The sequence below is a fragment of the Melanerpes formicivorus genome, unplaced genomic scaffold (assembly GCF_026170545.1).
Source record: "Melanerpes formicivorus ecotype bairdi unplaced genomic scaffold, bMelFor1.0.p_v2 SCAF_39, whole genome shotgun sequence".
Lineage (NCBI taxonomy): Eukaryota > Metazoa > Chordata > Aves > Piciformes > Picidae > Melanerpes > Melanerpes formicivorus.
This window is the reverse complement of record NW_027142391.1, coordinates 4,047,878-4,063,785: the sequence shown is the minus strand read 5'-3', so window position 1 is coordinate 4,063,785 and position 15,908 is coordinate 4,047,878. Positions and strand designations below refer to the sequence as shown.

At 49.1% G+C, this 15,908-nt stretch overlaps 1 protein-coding gene across 4 annotated transcripts in view; it reads left to right on the top strand.

The window, feature by feature from the left end:
* Nucleotides 1-9,838, top strand: part of RERE (arginine-glutamic acid dipeptide repeats) — a 266,319-nt gene extending 256,481 nt beyond the window's left edge. For 3 of the 4 annotated variants that reach the window (XM_068158320.1, XM_068158321.1, XM_068158324.1), the window contains 7 exons: nt 578-691; nt 1,555-2,939; nt 3,141-3,363; nt 4,437-5,160; nt 8,008-8,154; nt 8,399-8,579; nt 9,652-9,838. In XM_068158320.1, coding sequence (XP_068014421.1) covers nt 578-691; nt 1,555-2,939; nt 3,141-3,363; nt 4,437-5,160; nt 8,008-8,154; nt 8,399-8,579; nt 9,652-9,685 — 2,808 coding nt within the window. In that variant the 3' untranslated portion in view covers nt 9,686-9,838. The remainder of the gene's footprint in view (nt 1-577; nt 692-1,554; nt 2,940-3,140; nt 3,364-4,436; nt 5,161-8,007; nt 8,155-8,398; nt 8,580-9,651) is intronic. The other variant, XM_068158322.1, reaches the window with a different exon arrangement.
* The last annotated feature ends 6,070 nt before the right edge of the window (nt 9,839-15,908 follow it).

Sequence of the window (15,908 nt, the reverse complement as noted above, 5' to 3'; positions counted from 1 at the left end):
ATTTGCATTGGTCTGTTAGAAGAGCTAAGTCTGTTTACTGAGCTAATAGATCCAGTATGAGTTCCTGATAGACTTGGTCTGAAGACAGCTGCTTGGTTCCAAATAATCCTTCTCTTTCCAAGCTGCAGACCACCTCTGCATGATGAGGAATGCTTTGCTCAGGGATCCTGTTTCCTACTAGCTTGTGTCAGAAAAGCATGCAGGGGTTGTGAGCTCACTGCCCCGAGGGTTGCTGTCTGCAAAAGGAAAACTGCAGCCTGGTTTGGATTCTGCCTTCAATGTGACCTCCAGAGGGAGTGGCTGGAGCATTAAGTAGATGCAGATCTTCTGGGAGCTGCTTCTGGAGCTGGCAGAAGAGAGCAGCAGCTCCAGAACAGATTCCCTGCAGACTGTAACTGGGCAGAGGGACAGATGTGTAGTGGGTGGTTGTTAAATAGTGGCTTTGTTGACTTCTCCTCAGTTTTGCTCCATAGGAACTCTTCTTATTTGAGTTAAATATAGTAGCACTGGACTATGCTCAGTTTACTTTTGCATGGGCATCACTGATAACTGTTGTGTTCTGCTTCCTTTATGGCAGAAGATAAAAGAAGAGGTGTCCTCTCCTCTCAAGAACTCCAAGAGGCAACGGGAAAAGGCAGCTTCTGACACAGAGGAACCTGACAGATCCAATGCCAAAAAATCCAAAACTCAAGTGAGTGTCACAGAGGACAGTAGTTAGAGAGGGAGAGGGGGTGACAAAGGGAAAACATGAACTCCACTTTGAGCCACAGCAAACTGTAACTTACGCTGTGGTTGGAAAGCAGCCGCTGTTACAATGTGGTCCTTCTGCTGAACCACTGGAATGGTACAGGGGAAGTACAGGAGTCTGGTTGGTATTTTTAATATCAGTATTGATTGGATTATTTACAGTTTCCTCTGATTTTATTTTGTTTATTGAAATTTGATTTTTTTTTCCCCCTTTTCTGTGGCAATTTAGAAGATTGCCACTGGATTTCTTTTAATTCACAGTAGCAAAGCTCAATGGAAATACCTTCAGGATGTCTTTGCAGCTCTGGGTACCTGAGCAGGTTCACTCTGTGCCTAGGGAATTTTGGCACTGAGCTTTCCATATTACAGAATCACAAAATGGTCGAGGTACAAAGGGATCTAGATGTCATCTAATCCCCCCCTCTGCTCAAGCAGGGCCACCTAGAGCAGACTGCTGAGAGCCATGCCCAGAGAGCTTTTGAATGTCTTGAAAGAGAAAAATCCAACCTGATCCACTGCTTGCTCACCCTCACAGTGGTAAAGTTTCCTTGCATCCAGGCAGACCCTGATGCATTTCAGTTGGTGCCCATTGCCCTTGGACACTATAAAAGAGCCCAGCTCTGTGCTGTTTGCACCCTGCCTGTGGGCATTTGATACCTGTGCTGGTTCAAGTCCTGTCAGGTTCACAGAGTGACTCTGGCACTTGTGTTTGCACAGTGTGTCGCAGGTTGCATCCTGTGGCTGGCTGGTGGTGTTCTTTGTGCAGTGTTGTGATGCTCTGTGGTTGTTCTTCCCCTCTCCCTGCAGGAGATCAGCAGGCCAAACTCTCCCTCGGAGGGCGAGGGCGAAGGGGAGAGCTCTGACAGCCGCAGCGTCAATGACGAAGGCAGCAGCGACCCCAAGGACATTGACCAGGATAATCGGAGCACATCCCCCAGCATCCCCAGCCCCCAGGACAATGAGAGCGACTCGGATTCATCTGCTCAGCAGCAAGTGCTGCAAGCACAGCCCCAAGTGCTGCAGGCACAGGGTGCTTCTGGCCAGGCTCCTCCTCCCACACCACCAGTGTCAGCCCCGTTGCCAGCATCGCTGCCAGCAGTGTCAAGCGCTGCTTCAGCTCCACCACAGGTCTCACCATCAGCATCCCAGCCCCCCAGCCAGCCCCAGGCCCCTGCTCCACCACCTCCTCACTCTCATATACAGCAGGCCCCTGCTTTGCACCCACAGAGACTCCCATCACCCCACCCTCCTCTGCAGCCACTGAGCGTGTCGCAGAGCCAGCCAAGCCCAGCCTCCTCACAGCCTCACTCACAGCCTCCGCTCCACAGTCAGGCCCAGCCTGCCCCTCACAGCCTTCAGGCCCAGCCCCTCCTGCCCCATCCTGTACCCTCACAGCCATTTTCTCTTCCCACCCAGTCATCTCAGTCTCAGGTTCCCCTTCAGACACAAGCACCATCTCATTCTCACTCTGCTCTGCAGGTTCAGGTAACGCAGCCTGTCCTGCCAACCGCAACCTCGCTGCCGCAGGCTCAGCCTCCCCGGGAGCAGCCCTTGCCTCCTGCACCCATGGCCATGCCTCATATCAAACCTCCCCCTACGACCCCAATCCCTCAGCTCCCCACTGCTCCATCCCACAAGCATCCTCCTCATCTCTCGGGCCCCTCTCCATTCTCAATGAACTCCAACTTGCCTCCACCACCTGCTTTAAAACCTCTGAGCTCCCTCTCAACTCACCACCCTCCATCTGCACACCCTCCTCCTCTGCAGCTGATGCCTCAAAGTCAACCACTGCAGTCTTCACAAGCCCAACCTCCTGTACTGACACAGAGTCAGAGCCTTCCTCCACCTGCTAATCATCCCCCATCTGGACTCCATCAGGTATCCTCCCAGCCCCCCTTTTCTCAGCATCCATTTGTCCCAGGAGGTCCACCTTCCATCACCCCTCCGTCTTGCCCCTCCACTTCCACGCCACCCACCGTGCCTGGCATCCCACTTCAGACTTCCATCTCCACATCAGCAGCTTCTAGTGGAAACGTGCCAGTGGTGACAGCCTGCACGCTACCACCTATTCAAATCAAAGAAGAAGTCCCAGATGAAGCTGAGGAACCAGAAAGCCCTCCCCCTCCACCCAGAAGTCCATCACCAGAGCCAACTGTGGTGGACACACCAAGTCATGCCAGTCAGTCAGCCAGGTATGAGGGTTGTGAGCCGTGCTTCCTTAATGTCTGTCCTCTGGTTATCTGTGGTACAACTAATGTTCCTGAGGCTCTGAGGGCAGTTCTTAGTAATAACTGTGTCAGTGCAGAGTAATACTTTTTGGGGCACACAGCTCTCAAATCCCAGACTCTTGCATCCTTCCCAGGACTAAGCTCTTTCTCATATGTGTCTTTCAGGTTCTATAAGCACCTGGACCGTGGCTACAACTCATGCTCAAGAACAGATTTATACTTCATGCCTCTGGCAGGATCGAAGCTGGCCAAGAAGAGAGAAGAGGCCATTGAAAAGGCCAAAAGAGAAGCAGAGCAGAAAGCCAGAGAAGAGAGGGAAAGAGAAAAAGAGAAAGAGAAGGAACGAGAGAGGGAACGGGAGCGGGAGCGAGAAGCAGAGAGAGCTGCGGTAGGTTCATTGGTAGCGAAGAGCTGTTGGAGGGAATTGGTGTGGTGGGATCTGACCTGGATGGTGGCTGTGGAATGCAAATCCCCAGAAGCACATTCATGCATTTGCAATCAGGTATTTGTGAGCGTTGGGAGCCTTCTGTGTCAAGTGAAAGCCAACCAGCCATGAGCACTTCTTGGCCTCCCTGTGACTTTCTTTTCTTTAAAGGAGGTGGAGTTTCTGCTCCTGGTCTTTGTTGTGTGCAGGAAGCCAGTGCAGCAGGGGATGGCTAGGTCAAGTGTTTACTTTCACTTGCAGAAGAAAAGCACTTTGTGCAGTACAGTGAATGCCTTGGTGTACCTTGTGTAAGACTCTGCAGGCATGAGAGTGCTGTCTGCTGCAAAAGGGACATCTGAAGACTTTCAGTGTGGAGTCAATTTAATTAAAGCCATGGAACTCTTTTTTCATGGAGGGACCCAAACTCCAGTCCAGAGCCACTAGAACTAATGCATGTCTCTGGAATGATTCCAGACCAGGGAGGGTGGTAACATACTATTGATGCTGAACGAGAGGGTGCTAAAGTCTTGTACTGTAGGTGCATTTCAGAGGTCGGAATTGGAGCCGTGTGTTTCTGTAGGACTGTGGAACTCAGGGTATAGCATCTGTCCCATTAAGAGGTCTGTTAGTGTCCCATTAAGAGGTCTGTCAGTGTTCCAGTGCCTCACCACCCTCATGGAAAAGAATTTACTCAAATGTCTTAATCTAAATCCAGTTTCCAAAGCCATTACCTTTCATCCTTTCGCTCCATGCCTTTGTACAAAGTCCTTTCTCCAGATCTCCTGTAGCCCCCTTCAAACCCTGGAAGGCTGCTGTAAGATCTGCCAGGAGCCTTCTCTCCTCTAGGCCAAACAGACCCAACCCTCTCAGCCTGTCCCCATAGGGGAGGCTCTGTAGCCTTTGGATCATCTTCATAGCCCTCTGTAGCCCTTGGATCATCTTCACAGCCCTCCTCTGGACCCGCTCTGACAGTTGCAGGTCCTTCTCCTGTGGAATTCGCTGTGCTGACTTGGGTTTTTCTTCTCCGTTCTGTGCAGCAGAAGGTATCCAGCTCGTCCCACGAGGGCCGGCTCGGCGAGTCTCAGCTCAGCGGTCCGGCACACATGAGACCTTCCTTTGAGCCTCCCCCGACCACCATCGCTGCCGTGCCGCCCTACATCGGCCCCGACACACCCGCGCTACGAACACTGAGCGAATACGCTCGGCCTCACGTCATGTCCCCCACAAACCGCAACCACCCCTTCTTCGTGCCCCTCAACCCCACCGACCCCCTCCTGGCCTACCACATGCCCGGCCTCTACAACGTGGATCCCACCATCCGGGAACGAGAGCTGCGGGAGCGGGAGATCCGGGAGCGAGAAATCCGGGAGAGGGAGCTGAGGGAGAGGATGAAACCTGGCTTTGAGGTGAAGCCCCCGGAGCTGGATGCTCTGCACCCAGCTACTAACCCCATGGAGCATTTTGCCAGGCACGGTGCACTGACTATTCCCCCAACGGCAGGACCTCACCCCTTTGCTTCCTTCCATCCCGGTTTGAACCCCCTTGAAAGAGAGAGACTTGCACTGGCAGGCCCTCAGTTACGGCCTGAAATGAGCTACCCTGACAGACTGGCAGCAGAGAGGATACACGCGGAGCGCATGGCATCGCTGACCAACGACCCCCTGGCACGGCTCCAGATGTTCAACGTCACGCCCCACCATCACCAACACTCACACATACACTCACATCTACACCTACATCAGCAGGATCCCCTCCATCAAGGTGAGCCCAGCGCCCAGGGTGGTTTAGGTTGGGTGTTTAGAGCAACTTCTTTACTGAGGGGGTGATCAGTGGATTGGAACAGGCTGCCCAGGGAGGTGCTGGAGTCACCATCTCTGAAGGTGTTCAAGAAACCTGTGGGTGTGGCACTTAAACATAATAGTTCACTGGTCATGGTCTTTGGGTTATGGTTGGACTTGGTCTTGAAGGGCTTTTCCTTGAATGACTCTGTGGTGCTAGGGCAGCCTTTCTCCCCAGGCAGGCTGTGACTCTGGAAATCAAGTAGCAAAATCCTTGTCTTCTGTGTGGGGTGACTCAGGTGTGAACACAATCCCTGGAGTAACAAGTGACAGAACTACAGGCAAGGGCCTTCAGTTGCACGAGGGGAGGTTTAGGTTGGAGATTAGGAACAATTTCTTTGCTGCAAGAGTGGTCAGGCATTGGAACAGGCTGCCCAAGAGGTGATGGAGTCGCCATCCCTGGAAGTGTTCCGAGAGATATGTGGGCATGGCGCTGGGGGACATGATTTAGTGGCCATGGTGGTGTTGAGTTGAACGTTGGGCTTGATGATCTTTTCCAGCCTTAATGATTATATCATTTTGTACTGTCTAAGCTGTGATAACTGAAAAGCAAACAATTATGCTTTTGGAGGGTGGACCCACAGCAGTGATCGAGTGAATAGCAGTACAGGGATCTCCACTGAGCCTGCCTGCTGCCACTGTGGAAGGGTTGCTGGTTTCTGGGGGTGTTTCAAAATACTGGAGCAACACCTTACAGGGGGGTGTCTGAGCTACAGGTGAGAATCCAGTGGGTGAAGGTAATTGATTAGGAGAGCTGTCATGGAACAGGTAACACTGCTGGTGTAAATGGCTGTTAGATTAGGAGGTGTAGCTGGAAAGGAGCTGGTGTTTCCATATAGGAGCTGGGGGTGGGGGGGGAGAAACTGAGGAGAGAAAGATTTCATCCCTTCAGCCATTTACATGCCAACCATCTGGCTTTACTTGAGCTGAAATTGTCACAATTCTCCTGGGAACCATTTAACTTTATGGGTTGGCATCTTCTAGCTGACAGTTTATTCTGATGTGTGGGATTTTTTTGCCCCCCCCCCCCCCAAAGTACTTTAATAGTCTCCAAAAGGAATTGATGCCTTGCTCATCGCTAAAGTAAGCTACGTGGTTACTCCAGGCTGGAGTCTGGAAGATGAGGCACTAAGAGTTTTTCACATTTCCTGGTGGAAGACTGGAGAGAATGTAACAAGCAAGGCACCAGGTGCAGTAGATGTGAAGTCAGAGGGGAAAAAAAAAGTCCCAAGTGCTTAAAGTGCAGCTTGTGGTGCAGCTGGCTACAAGTGTTTGTGCAATCAGATGTAGCATCCTGTGCCTCGGAGCAGCGTGCATGGAATGGAGCTGGGATGTTTGCTCTGGGCAGTTGGGAAGGAATTTGAGTGCTGCTGCAGAGGCCAGATTGTACAGCAAGGAATCTGGTGAGAGGAAGGGGCAGGGGGCAGCAGTTAGGAGGTGATGGTGCTGAGTATCAGTGTTCTTCAGGCTGTCACTGTGGACTTAAATTCCAGACTGGTTCAGTTTGGGGCAGATTTGCATAGCCCACTGTTAGCAGAAGGCATTTGTTGTGGGTTGTGTCTGTGCAGGAGTCTGTGGGCAGGTAAGTCACCAGCTCTGCAGGTAAGTCTGGGTACTCCCCAGCTACTTGTTTAGGATGAGGGGGAATTGAAGCTTGAGAAGGGCAGATCTAGACTGGATATTAGGAAGAAATTCTTTCTGGTGAGGGTGGTTAGATACTGGAACAGGTTGCCTAGGGAGGTCGTAGATGCCTCCTCCCTGGAGGTGTTCAAGCCCAGGCTGGATGAAGCCTTGAGCAAGCTGGTGGAAGGTGTCCCTGCCCATGGTGTGGGGGTTTGGAACTGGATGATCTTTGAGGCTTCTTCCAAGCCAACCCATTCTGTGGCTGTATGAAAAGCAGAGGTAGCAGGTTCTGATTCTCACTCTAGCTAGAGACTGGTGCAGACAAAGCCAAGTCAGTTCATTTTCACATCTCTTACCTGTATTTGGAAAGTAATTGGGCTTTAATTTTGGGTGCCACCTTAACACTATTAGGGGCTCTTGAGTGTCTCCAAGTAGTTCTGTAGGTGAGTGAGGCCCTAAGTGCCCTAACCTGTACATCTCCTTGGAGTGACCTCACATTCCTGCTCTGCACCAGCCCAGGGACAGTTCTGTTAGCTGTGCTGCGTTCCCCTCATCCAGGGTTCCTCTGCAGGCTGCTAGCAGCTTCACAGAGGTTTCACATCAGCTCACTAAGGGGTTTGCAGGTTTTTCTGGTGTCTTTTTTTCATTATACTGCTAAAGTGACATCAGAGAGCTTGTCTGCAGGTGTCCCTCTCCACATAGGGGTGGTGACAGTGTCATCCTTGACAGAACCCTTGCTTAGCCAGCATTTGGCCTGTCAAGGAGTATCAGTAAAGTCAGAAGGATGCTTAAGTGCTTCTGTACTAAATGTCACTGGTGATCCTCCAGTTTTGTGTGTTCAGGGGAAACAGGAGAGAGTTTGGGGGGCCTGTCTCCTAAATGTTGACCCTTTGGGTGGGTTTCTTTCTCTTCCAGAAATGGAAAGCACTGGGCTGTTGCTTTACCAACTCAGACTGTTTGGTAAGCAGATGTTACTTGAAGATAGAAAAGTGGGTTTCAAATAGGATGGAGTTAAGCTCCTGGGAATTACATGTCAGTTTGGCCAAAAGCTTGATCCAGCTCAAGTCTAACAGGGCTTTTGATCCCCCCAGCAGTGAGTGATGCTTCCCAAAGCAGGGATTTGATTCTTTCTTTCCTTCTTTTAAAGGTTCAGCAGGACCTGTTCACCCGCTGGTGGATCCTTTAGCAGCTGGACCCCATTTGGCACGTTTCCCCTACCCACCTGGGACCATCCCCAACCCATTGCTAGGACAGCCACCTCATGAGCATGAAATGCTCCGACATCCAGTCTTTGGTGAGAGCATTGTATGGTCCTGTGCAGAGGACAACTCTTGATCTGAGCTGTCATCTTTTCATCTGGGTCGTCTTAGCCTGTCATAGGAGGGAAGTTGGTGGAGTGGAGCTGTAACTTGGGTGACAGCCAAAAGCTGCTTGGTTTGGTTTGGTCATAACAACAAACAAAACAAAAAGCTTCATGGGACAAGTCTCTGCAGGCCTCATAGCAATTAAGTGTCTAAAAATGAGCAACTCTCTCTTAGGTACTCCTTATCCACGAGATCTGCCTGGTGCCATTCCACCTCCTATGTCAGCAGCCCACCAGCTGCAGGCCATGCACGCCCAGTCAGCAGAGCTGCAAAGACTGGCAATGGAGCAGCAGTGGTTGCATGGGCATCCTCACATGCATGGTGGTCATCTACCAAGTCAGGAAGATTATTACAGGTGAGAGGTGCAATGAAAGCTCTTGGAGACACAGGGGTGCTACAGCTTCCTTCATCTTTCTCCCCATTCCATCTGTTTTCTTCTGGTTTGCTGCCTTGCTTGTGTGTGCTGAGTTACTGTCCTGATGCAGTTAGGGGAGGTGGTGAAGCTGTAGAAAGATCTCATTTGGGTTTAGGAAATAGGGCAGATGGGAAGCTAGGTCCAAATTACTGGCACAGGATGTAGACTAGTTGAGGCTTACACTGCAGAATTACCTCGGAGTGAGGTTTTTATTGTGCTGCTCACTACAACTGCTACAACATCCATCTCTCCTCCTTGAGAACAGTGGAGGAGAGTGGGTAAAGCTTCATGAATGAGAAGAGGAACTCAATAAATCTTCAGAAATGAGTAAGGAAGTAGGAAGTTGAGATGTGTGATGAATACAGGTCCTGTGGTACCAGCTGAGAGTGCCTAGATGAACCACGTGAGTTCCTTCTCCCCAGAATGCTGTATGGTGTTGACAGTAGAGTGGTTCTCTTATGTGACACCACCTTGGTTCCTGTTTGGTAGTGAGTTTGGCTGTGTCAGCTAAGAAGAAAAAGCCACCAGCACCTAGCAGGAGTCATTCCACATGTCTGTGGGTAGCAGGGACAGACAGGAAGCAGCATATCAAACACCTGCCTTGCGTTGCTCGGCTCTGATGTTTCAGTCCTGGCTTCTGCTCTCCTGAATCGCCTGCTGGCCTCGTGCCGTGGGGGCAGCCAGCCTGTCTGAAGCTGACTGTCGTATCTGCAGCTGCAGATAAAGCTGAAGGTTGATGAGCTGGCACCAGTGATCCTGCTCACATGTAAAGAGCACTTCAGTAGCAAAAGGTCATCGCTTCCTCCCACCGCAGACGGCCTTATCGCTGCCGCTACAGTGGCTCTCATTTACTGTGCTGAAAGCTCACAAGCCCCACCGCAACCTTTGATCCCTTCAGGGCACCTGGGGGGGGGGGGGGGGGGGGGGGAGGTCAGCAGGGAGGCAAAGCGCTCTCTGAAGCGATCTGACGCCTCCTTCCTCCCTCTAAACCTGAGTTTTCTTTCTCTTGCAGTCGGCTGAAGAAAGAAGGCGACAAACAGTTGTAATAAATTATTTATTTGTAACGCTGGCTCATGGAAACCCCCAGGCCTTGGGAAGGAGGAGTGGAACATTTTTACTTACAATAGGAGCTACAAAAAGGAAGAGGGAAAAAAAAAAAGAAAAAAAAGAAAAAAAAAAAAAAAAGAAAAAAAAAAGAATATCTTATAAAGATTTCTTTATATATTTAAAACCACAAACAACCACCCAACAAAGTAGAGACTGATCAGCATCTAGCGTTCGTTTGTAGAGAAGAGTTCTCGAGACTGACGTGGGTCTCCCTGCATGACAAACCTATTCAGAAGCCTATTGGAACTAACAGGACTGTGTGGAATATTCAGAGAACTTCCTGCAATCTTGGGGTTGGTTTTGTTGTTTGTTTTTTTTTCTTGGGGGGGGGGGGGGAGGGGAGGTTCTTTTTTTTCCCCTTTCCTTCTTTTTGTTTTGTTTCCTTTTCCTTCTTACTAGTTTGTTTGGAGTAGGTGCTAGAATCAGGTTCACAACACGAGTCACTGTGCGTGAAGAGACACTCGATGCATCTGTAGCTCTTTGACAAAAGCAAGGATTGCAAGTAGGTGACGTAACAAGCTCTGAATCCAAGTGCTCTAAGAAGAAGAAGAAGAAGAATTAAAACAAGAAAACAAATCTACTTTTATTTTAATACATTGTAGGTAATCTTCATAATTTTAAAGAGAGCTCAGTTCTGCAGCAGCATGGCTTTTTAAGTCTGTAAATAAGGGTGGTTTTTTTTTGGGGGGGGGGGGGAGGAGGGGAAGGGGTAGAGGGGAGAAACAAAACAAAAACAAAACAGAACTCCAGAAACATTTATCTTGATTTTGGTTTTGGTTTTTTTTTTCCCTTTTCTTTGTTTGGTTTGGGTTTGGTTTGGTTTTTTGTTTTCCAGTAACATCACAAATTGTGACTTCCTACCTGGTATTGACAGAAGACAGAGTTGATTTTGTACTAAATAATAATAATAATAATTAAAAAAAAAAGATATATATAACTATCCCTTTGATTAAAGGGAGTGGTGGGTATCAATAATTTCACATGGGTAAAAGCTTGACATTTGGTTTGCTATCAACAAGAAGCATTAAAGGGAGATGCAGGGATAATGTTGCAAATGACTGTTTCTGTTCTTGGGTGTTTGTTGGTTTCTTTTCTGGGTCGGTTTGGGTTCTCTTTTTCCTGTCCTTCAGTTCGTGTTCCATCTCTCTGTTCTGCAGAATGGTTTCTGTTGAAGTTGGGTTTCTCAGCAGCACAGATGTCCCTTGGAACTAGCTTACCTGTCTTTTCGATGGCCTGCTTGCCGGGTTCGTTTTCAGTGTGGCCATCCTGCACCTCCTGACCTCTGGGTGACCTTCAGAAAAAATTTCCATCTAATGACAGTGGTTTTTTTTAGACTCTGTAGGCAAAAGTTCCAAGAAACACTCTCTTCTAAAAAAGCCTCTTTGGAATATGTTCCATGGCTCCAACTAGCCCAGCCAGGAGTTTGTATGCATGTGGCATCTCTTTGCTCTTTCCGGCCTCTTAGGTTTGATATGTTCTTAAGAAAAGCGAACTAGGCAACTCGCTTAGTGTCCTTGACAGTTGTTTTTGCAAAGACCAGGCTGTATTTATTTTCCTTGATTATTTTTTTGTTTCTTTCCCTTGGCTTTTTAGTTCTGGTTTTGTAAGCAAAAAATAATCTTTCTGACTGCCACCAACGTTCTGTATCTCAGGAACTTAACTGCTTTGGGGTGACCCAGGCGTCATCCGGACAGTAGCTTTCACTGACTCCCGACACGGCAGGTCCACACAGAATAACTCCTGTTGGCCTGTTCCCATGTGGGTGGGAAAAGGAGAGGAATACACAGGAAGCAGCATTTTGGAGACAGCTCTGCTTACTGTCTAGGCAGAAAGGTTTTCTTTCCCCACTGTTGTAGCATGGGTTTCCTTTGCCAGAGCAGAGGGGGATGCAACCGGTGGAATCTGAACCTGCTGGCCGTTTTTTCTGCTGGTGCATGACATCCCCCATTCTCTCCCCTGACTCAGGAGTGCTCTCTCTCTGCTGTTGTAGGCTGTTGAGTGTGATGGTTGTGTCATAGGGACTGTCCTGAGCTGTGGTTGATAAAGCTGCAGTTAATCAGCTCTCTGATGGAAGGCACGGTCTGCACAGTGCTTCGTCCACCTCATGGATCTCAAACCAGCATCGCTGCCCAAAGATGGACAGTCAGTCACATCAGTTTAGCAATTAAAAACACACAGTGAGCTACCTTAGGTCCAAGAGTGCACAGGAGACAGGGGAGGACTATTTCAGATAGCACTGATCTTCCTCTCTTCTGCACTCCATGTGAGATTTCTCAGTGCTGAAGAGCTGCAGTAGTGTTTAATCCATTCCATCTGCTCTGTGTGAACTCTGCAAAGGTGGCAGGAGGAACAGCTAAGACCTGGAAACCATGAGGTCAGTCTAGCATCAAGGATGGTGAAGTCTTCAGTCAGTAAAAACATGTCACTGAGAAGAAACCAATTTCACCTGATCACTGCAGACAGCTGCAATGGTTTTCTTTTGAGTGATTTTTGCTGGCAGGTGAGTAGCTCCTAACATCAGGCTGCTCAGCAGAGAGAGCTGCCTCCACTTTCTTTCAAGGTTCAATTAGGCACGTTTCACTTAAGCCTGAATTTGAGGAGTTTGGGGGAGCTCAGCCACTTCAGCCATTTCTTCTGTTATTTTTAGCTATAGTTTGTCTTAAAGGAAAAGAAGAAAGAAAAGAAAAAAAGCTAATGGCCTCCTGTGGTCCTCTCTGTGGTTTTTATTTTGAGCTAAAATTTGCTGTTCAGAAGCTATTCATTGATTTCCTTTTGTTGGTTTTGGTGGTTTGTTTTTTTTTTTCCCCCTCTCAGAAGAGCCTTCTGAATCATTTGGGGGGGAGGCTTCTCCTCACATCATTCAGCAAGCAAGCACTGAAACCCTTCCGTTGCAATGATTAACTCCGGCTTTACACGCAGTAGGTTTTGAAGCCATCCCGGTGTTCGAGGCCCTGTTAAAACAACCCAGACATTTTGATTAGTTGGGTTTGTTTTTTTTCCCCCCCTCTTTCAGAAGTCTTTTCTTTGGGTTTCCCCCCCCCTCTTGTTTGGATAGTTTCTTTCCTTTTTACCCTTGCTTTACTGTTTTCCTTTGAACCGTCTCTCTCGTTCTCTATGTCGTCATGGTTGAGCTTGTTTCACTGCACCGTTCAAAGCAGAGTGTACATTCTGACTGCTACATTTATATATATCTTGAAGCTTAATGTATATATGAGTAGTTTGCCATGGGATAACACAGTGTAAACAGAGTAGAAACCCAGAAATTGTGACTTCTGTGTTCTCTCCATTTGAGTATTTTGTAATTTTTTTGAACTATTTGTGGACATAAATAAAAACCAAGCTACACTACAGCAGCCAGGTTTTGCCTGCAAGCAGAATGTGTCTCTTGATTGTTAGTGGGCTTGAAAGAGTTAATTTTCCTCGGGGAGGATGTATGTGTTTCAAAGCAGTCTTGGCTTTGGTTTCCCCTTCTTTGAGTTTGCTACGCAGTACAGACAACCCCAGCGTCACGTCTGGATAGCAGCTGCTCCTCATCCTCTTTTTCCAGCTCTCCATCTTGAGGTGAAGTTCTTTACAGTGAGGGTGGTGAGGCTCTGGAGCAGGTTGTGGATGCCCCCTCCCTGCTGATGTTCAAGGCCAGGTTGGATGGGGCCATGAGCCCATGGCAGGGGGGTTGGAACTAGGTGATCCTTGTATCATAGTATCATTCAGGGTTGGAAGGGACCACAAGGATCAGCTAGTTCCAACCCCCCTGCCATGGGCAGGGACACCCCACACTAGATCAGCCTGGCCAGAGCCTCATCCAGCCTGGGCTTAAACACCTCCAGGGACAGGGCCTCGACCACCTCCCTGGACAACCCATTCCAGGGCTTCACCACTCTCATGGTGAAGAACCTCCTCCTCACATCTAGCCTGAATCTCCCCACCTCCAGCTTCATTCCATTCCCCCTAGTCCTATCACTCCCTGAGATTCTGAGAAGTCCTTCCCCAGCCTTCCTGTAGGCCCCCTTCAGATCCTGGAAGGCCACAATGAGGTCACCTGGGAGCCTTCTCTTCTGCAGACTGAACAGCCCCAACTCCTTCAGTCTGTGGTCCCTTCCAACCCTGACTGATACTGTGATACTATGAGCAACCTGGGCTAGTGGAAGGTGTCCCTGCCCGTGGCAGGGGAGTTGGAACTGGATGATCTTTAAGCTCCCTTCCAACCCAAATCATTTAATCTATGTCCACACCTAGAGACCTTGTGTCAGCCAAAGAGTAGAAAGAAGAGAACTGCAAAACCAGAGAGGAGAATTCCCTGAGTTTCAAGAAGACTAAAGACTGCACACCATCATCTCCTTTTAAATTGGGTGAACCTGAGGTGTTCAGAAGACCTGCAGGGGAGAAGGAGGCCTGAAAACTAATGAAGTGTAAGCCTGAAATTAGGTACAGCTCATGGGAGCAGAGTTTCTCATGCATCTTATTTTCTAGGAGATAGATGTAGTGGAGTTGAGTTGTCTTGCAGACAGCTGATAGAGAGCTGGCAAGAGATGCATTCCAAAAGGGTGGTAATTGCAGAGAGGGAGATGCACAATTACTCATTGTCTGCTCATTGTCTGCTGAAAAGCTGAAATCTGCTTTCAAATTGCATCAAGTTACATGTTTGTGTACATTTGTAGTGGCTCCCTGTCTTCCATCTGTCAGGGATTTAAATGTATTTGTATGAGCTGGCTGTTTGGGTGTTCTGATTGTTTGACTGGCCTGAAATTGTGCCAGGAGAGGTTTAGGTTGGATATTAGGAACAATTTCTTTCCTGCAGGAGTGGTCAGGCATTGGAACAGGCTGCTGGGGGAGGTGGTGGAGTCACCATCCCTGGAGGTGTGCACATGGGCATGGCACGTTGGGACATGGCTTAGTGGCCATGGGGGTCTTAGGTTGATGGTTGGAATCAATGATCTTGGGTCTTTGCCAACCAAAACAGTCCTGTGGTTCTGTGCTTGCAGTTCCTGATAATCAGCATCTCCAAAAAGCTGGGAAATGTGATGCCACAGAGAAAGGTGATGAGGACTTGAGAATAACTTGTCAAAAGGGAGATGGGAAGGCTGCATTCTTCATCTAATTCTACTTTGGTTTTGACCTATGATTTTTGAGAAGTAATGAAGTATTTCAACTCCAGCTCAAGCTAATTAGTGCTCTGAGTGTGCTGAGGAGTGTGCCCTGTTCTTTTGAGTGTGCTTGAAGGAGACTGAGAAGTATTCATGACAAATTGCATGGGGCTTTGGAGCAGCAGATTTGAAGTGGCTGCTCTATTTATACCCTGTGGCATTTTCTAAGGGGAAGGTCAGTTCTTGTCTGCTGGAAATAGCTTCTGAAAGTGCTTTTTCTGAGGCTGGCTTGAACATGTGCTATGTATTTATTTTGACTTCTTTGGGGGGGGGGGGGAGCAGGGGGGGTTGATTGATAGATGCATAGAATGGTTTACATTGGAAAAGACCTTAACAAGATCACCTAGTTTCAACCCCCCCTGTGCCTCACCTGCATTACTGTGCCTAGTTCTGGTGCCCCCAGCATAAAAGGGGACATGGAGCTGCTGGAGCAGGTCCAGACCACAAAGATAATCAGAACCTTCCCCCTATAGGGACAGGCTGAGAGAGTTGGGGCTGCTCAGCCTGGAGAAGAGAAGGCTCCAGGGAGACCTTAGAGCAGCCTTCCAGTGCCTGAAGGGGCATGCAGCAAAGCTGGGGAGAGACTTTGTACAACAAGGGCTTGTAGTGATAGGATGAGAGGGAAGGGATTGAAGTTTGAGGAGGCCAGATTTCGACTGGAGATGAAGAAATTCTTCCCAGTGAGGGTGGTGAGACACTGGCACAGGCTGCCCAGGGAGGCTGTGGCTGTCCCTCCCTGGAGGTGGTCAGGGCCTGGGGTCATACTTGGTGCAGGACTGGAGTGGGCTTGGGCTGCCCTCCCTTTCTCGCTACAGCATCTAGGTTTCCAGGCTTGAAATGATGAATCCTGTGGGAACAAGGCTGAAGAGGGTTTTTATTACTGCATAAATGAAACAGTGCAGTTCCTGTTGCAGTGGTTCTCGTGCTAACGGTGCCTCAGGAGCCCACCTTGCGCAGGGCTTCCTGCGCCTCGCCAGGCCTCATCCTGACGCCAGCTCAGCTGGAAGGAGTCGTGCAG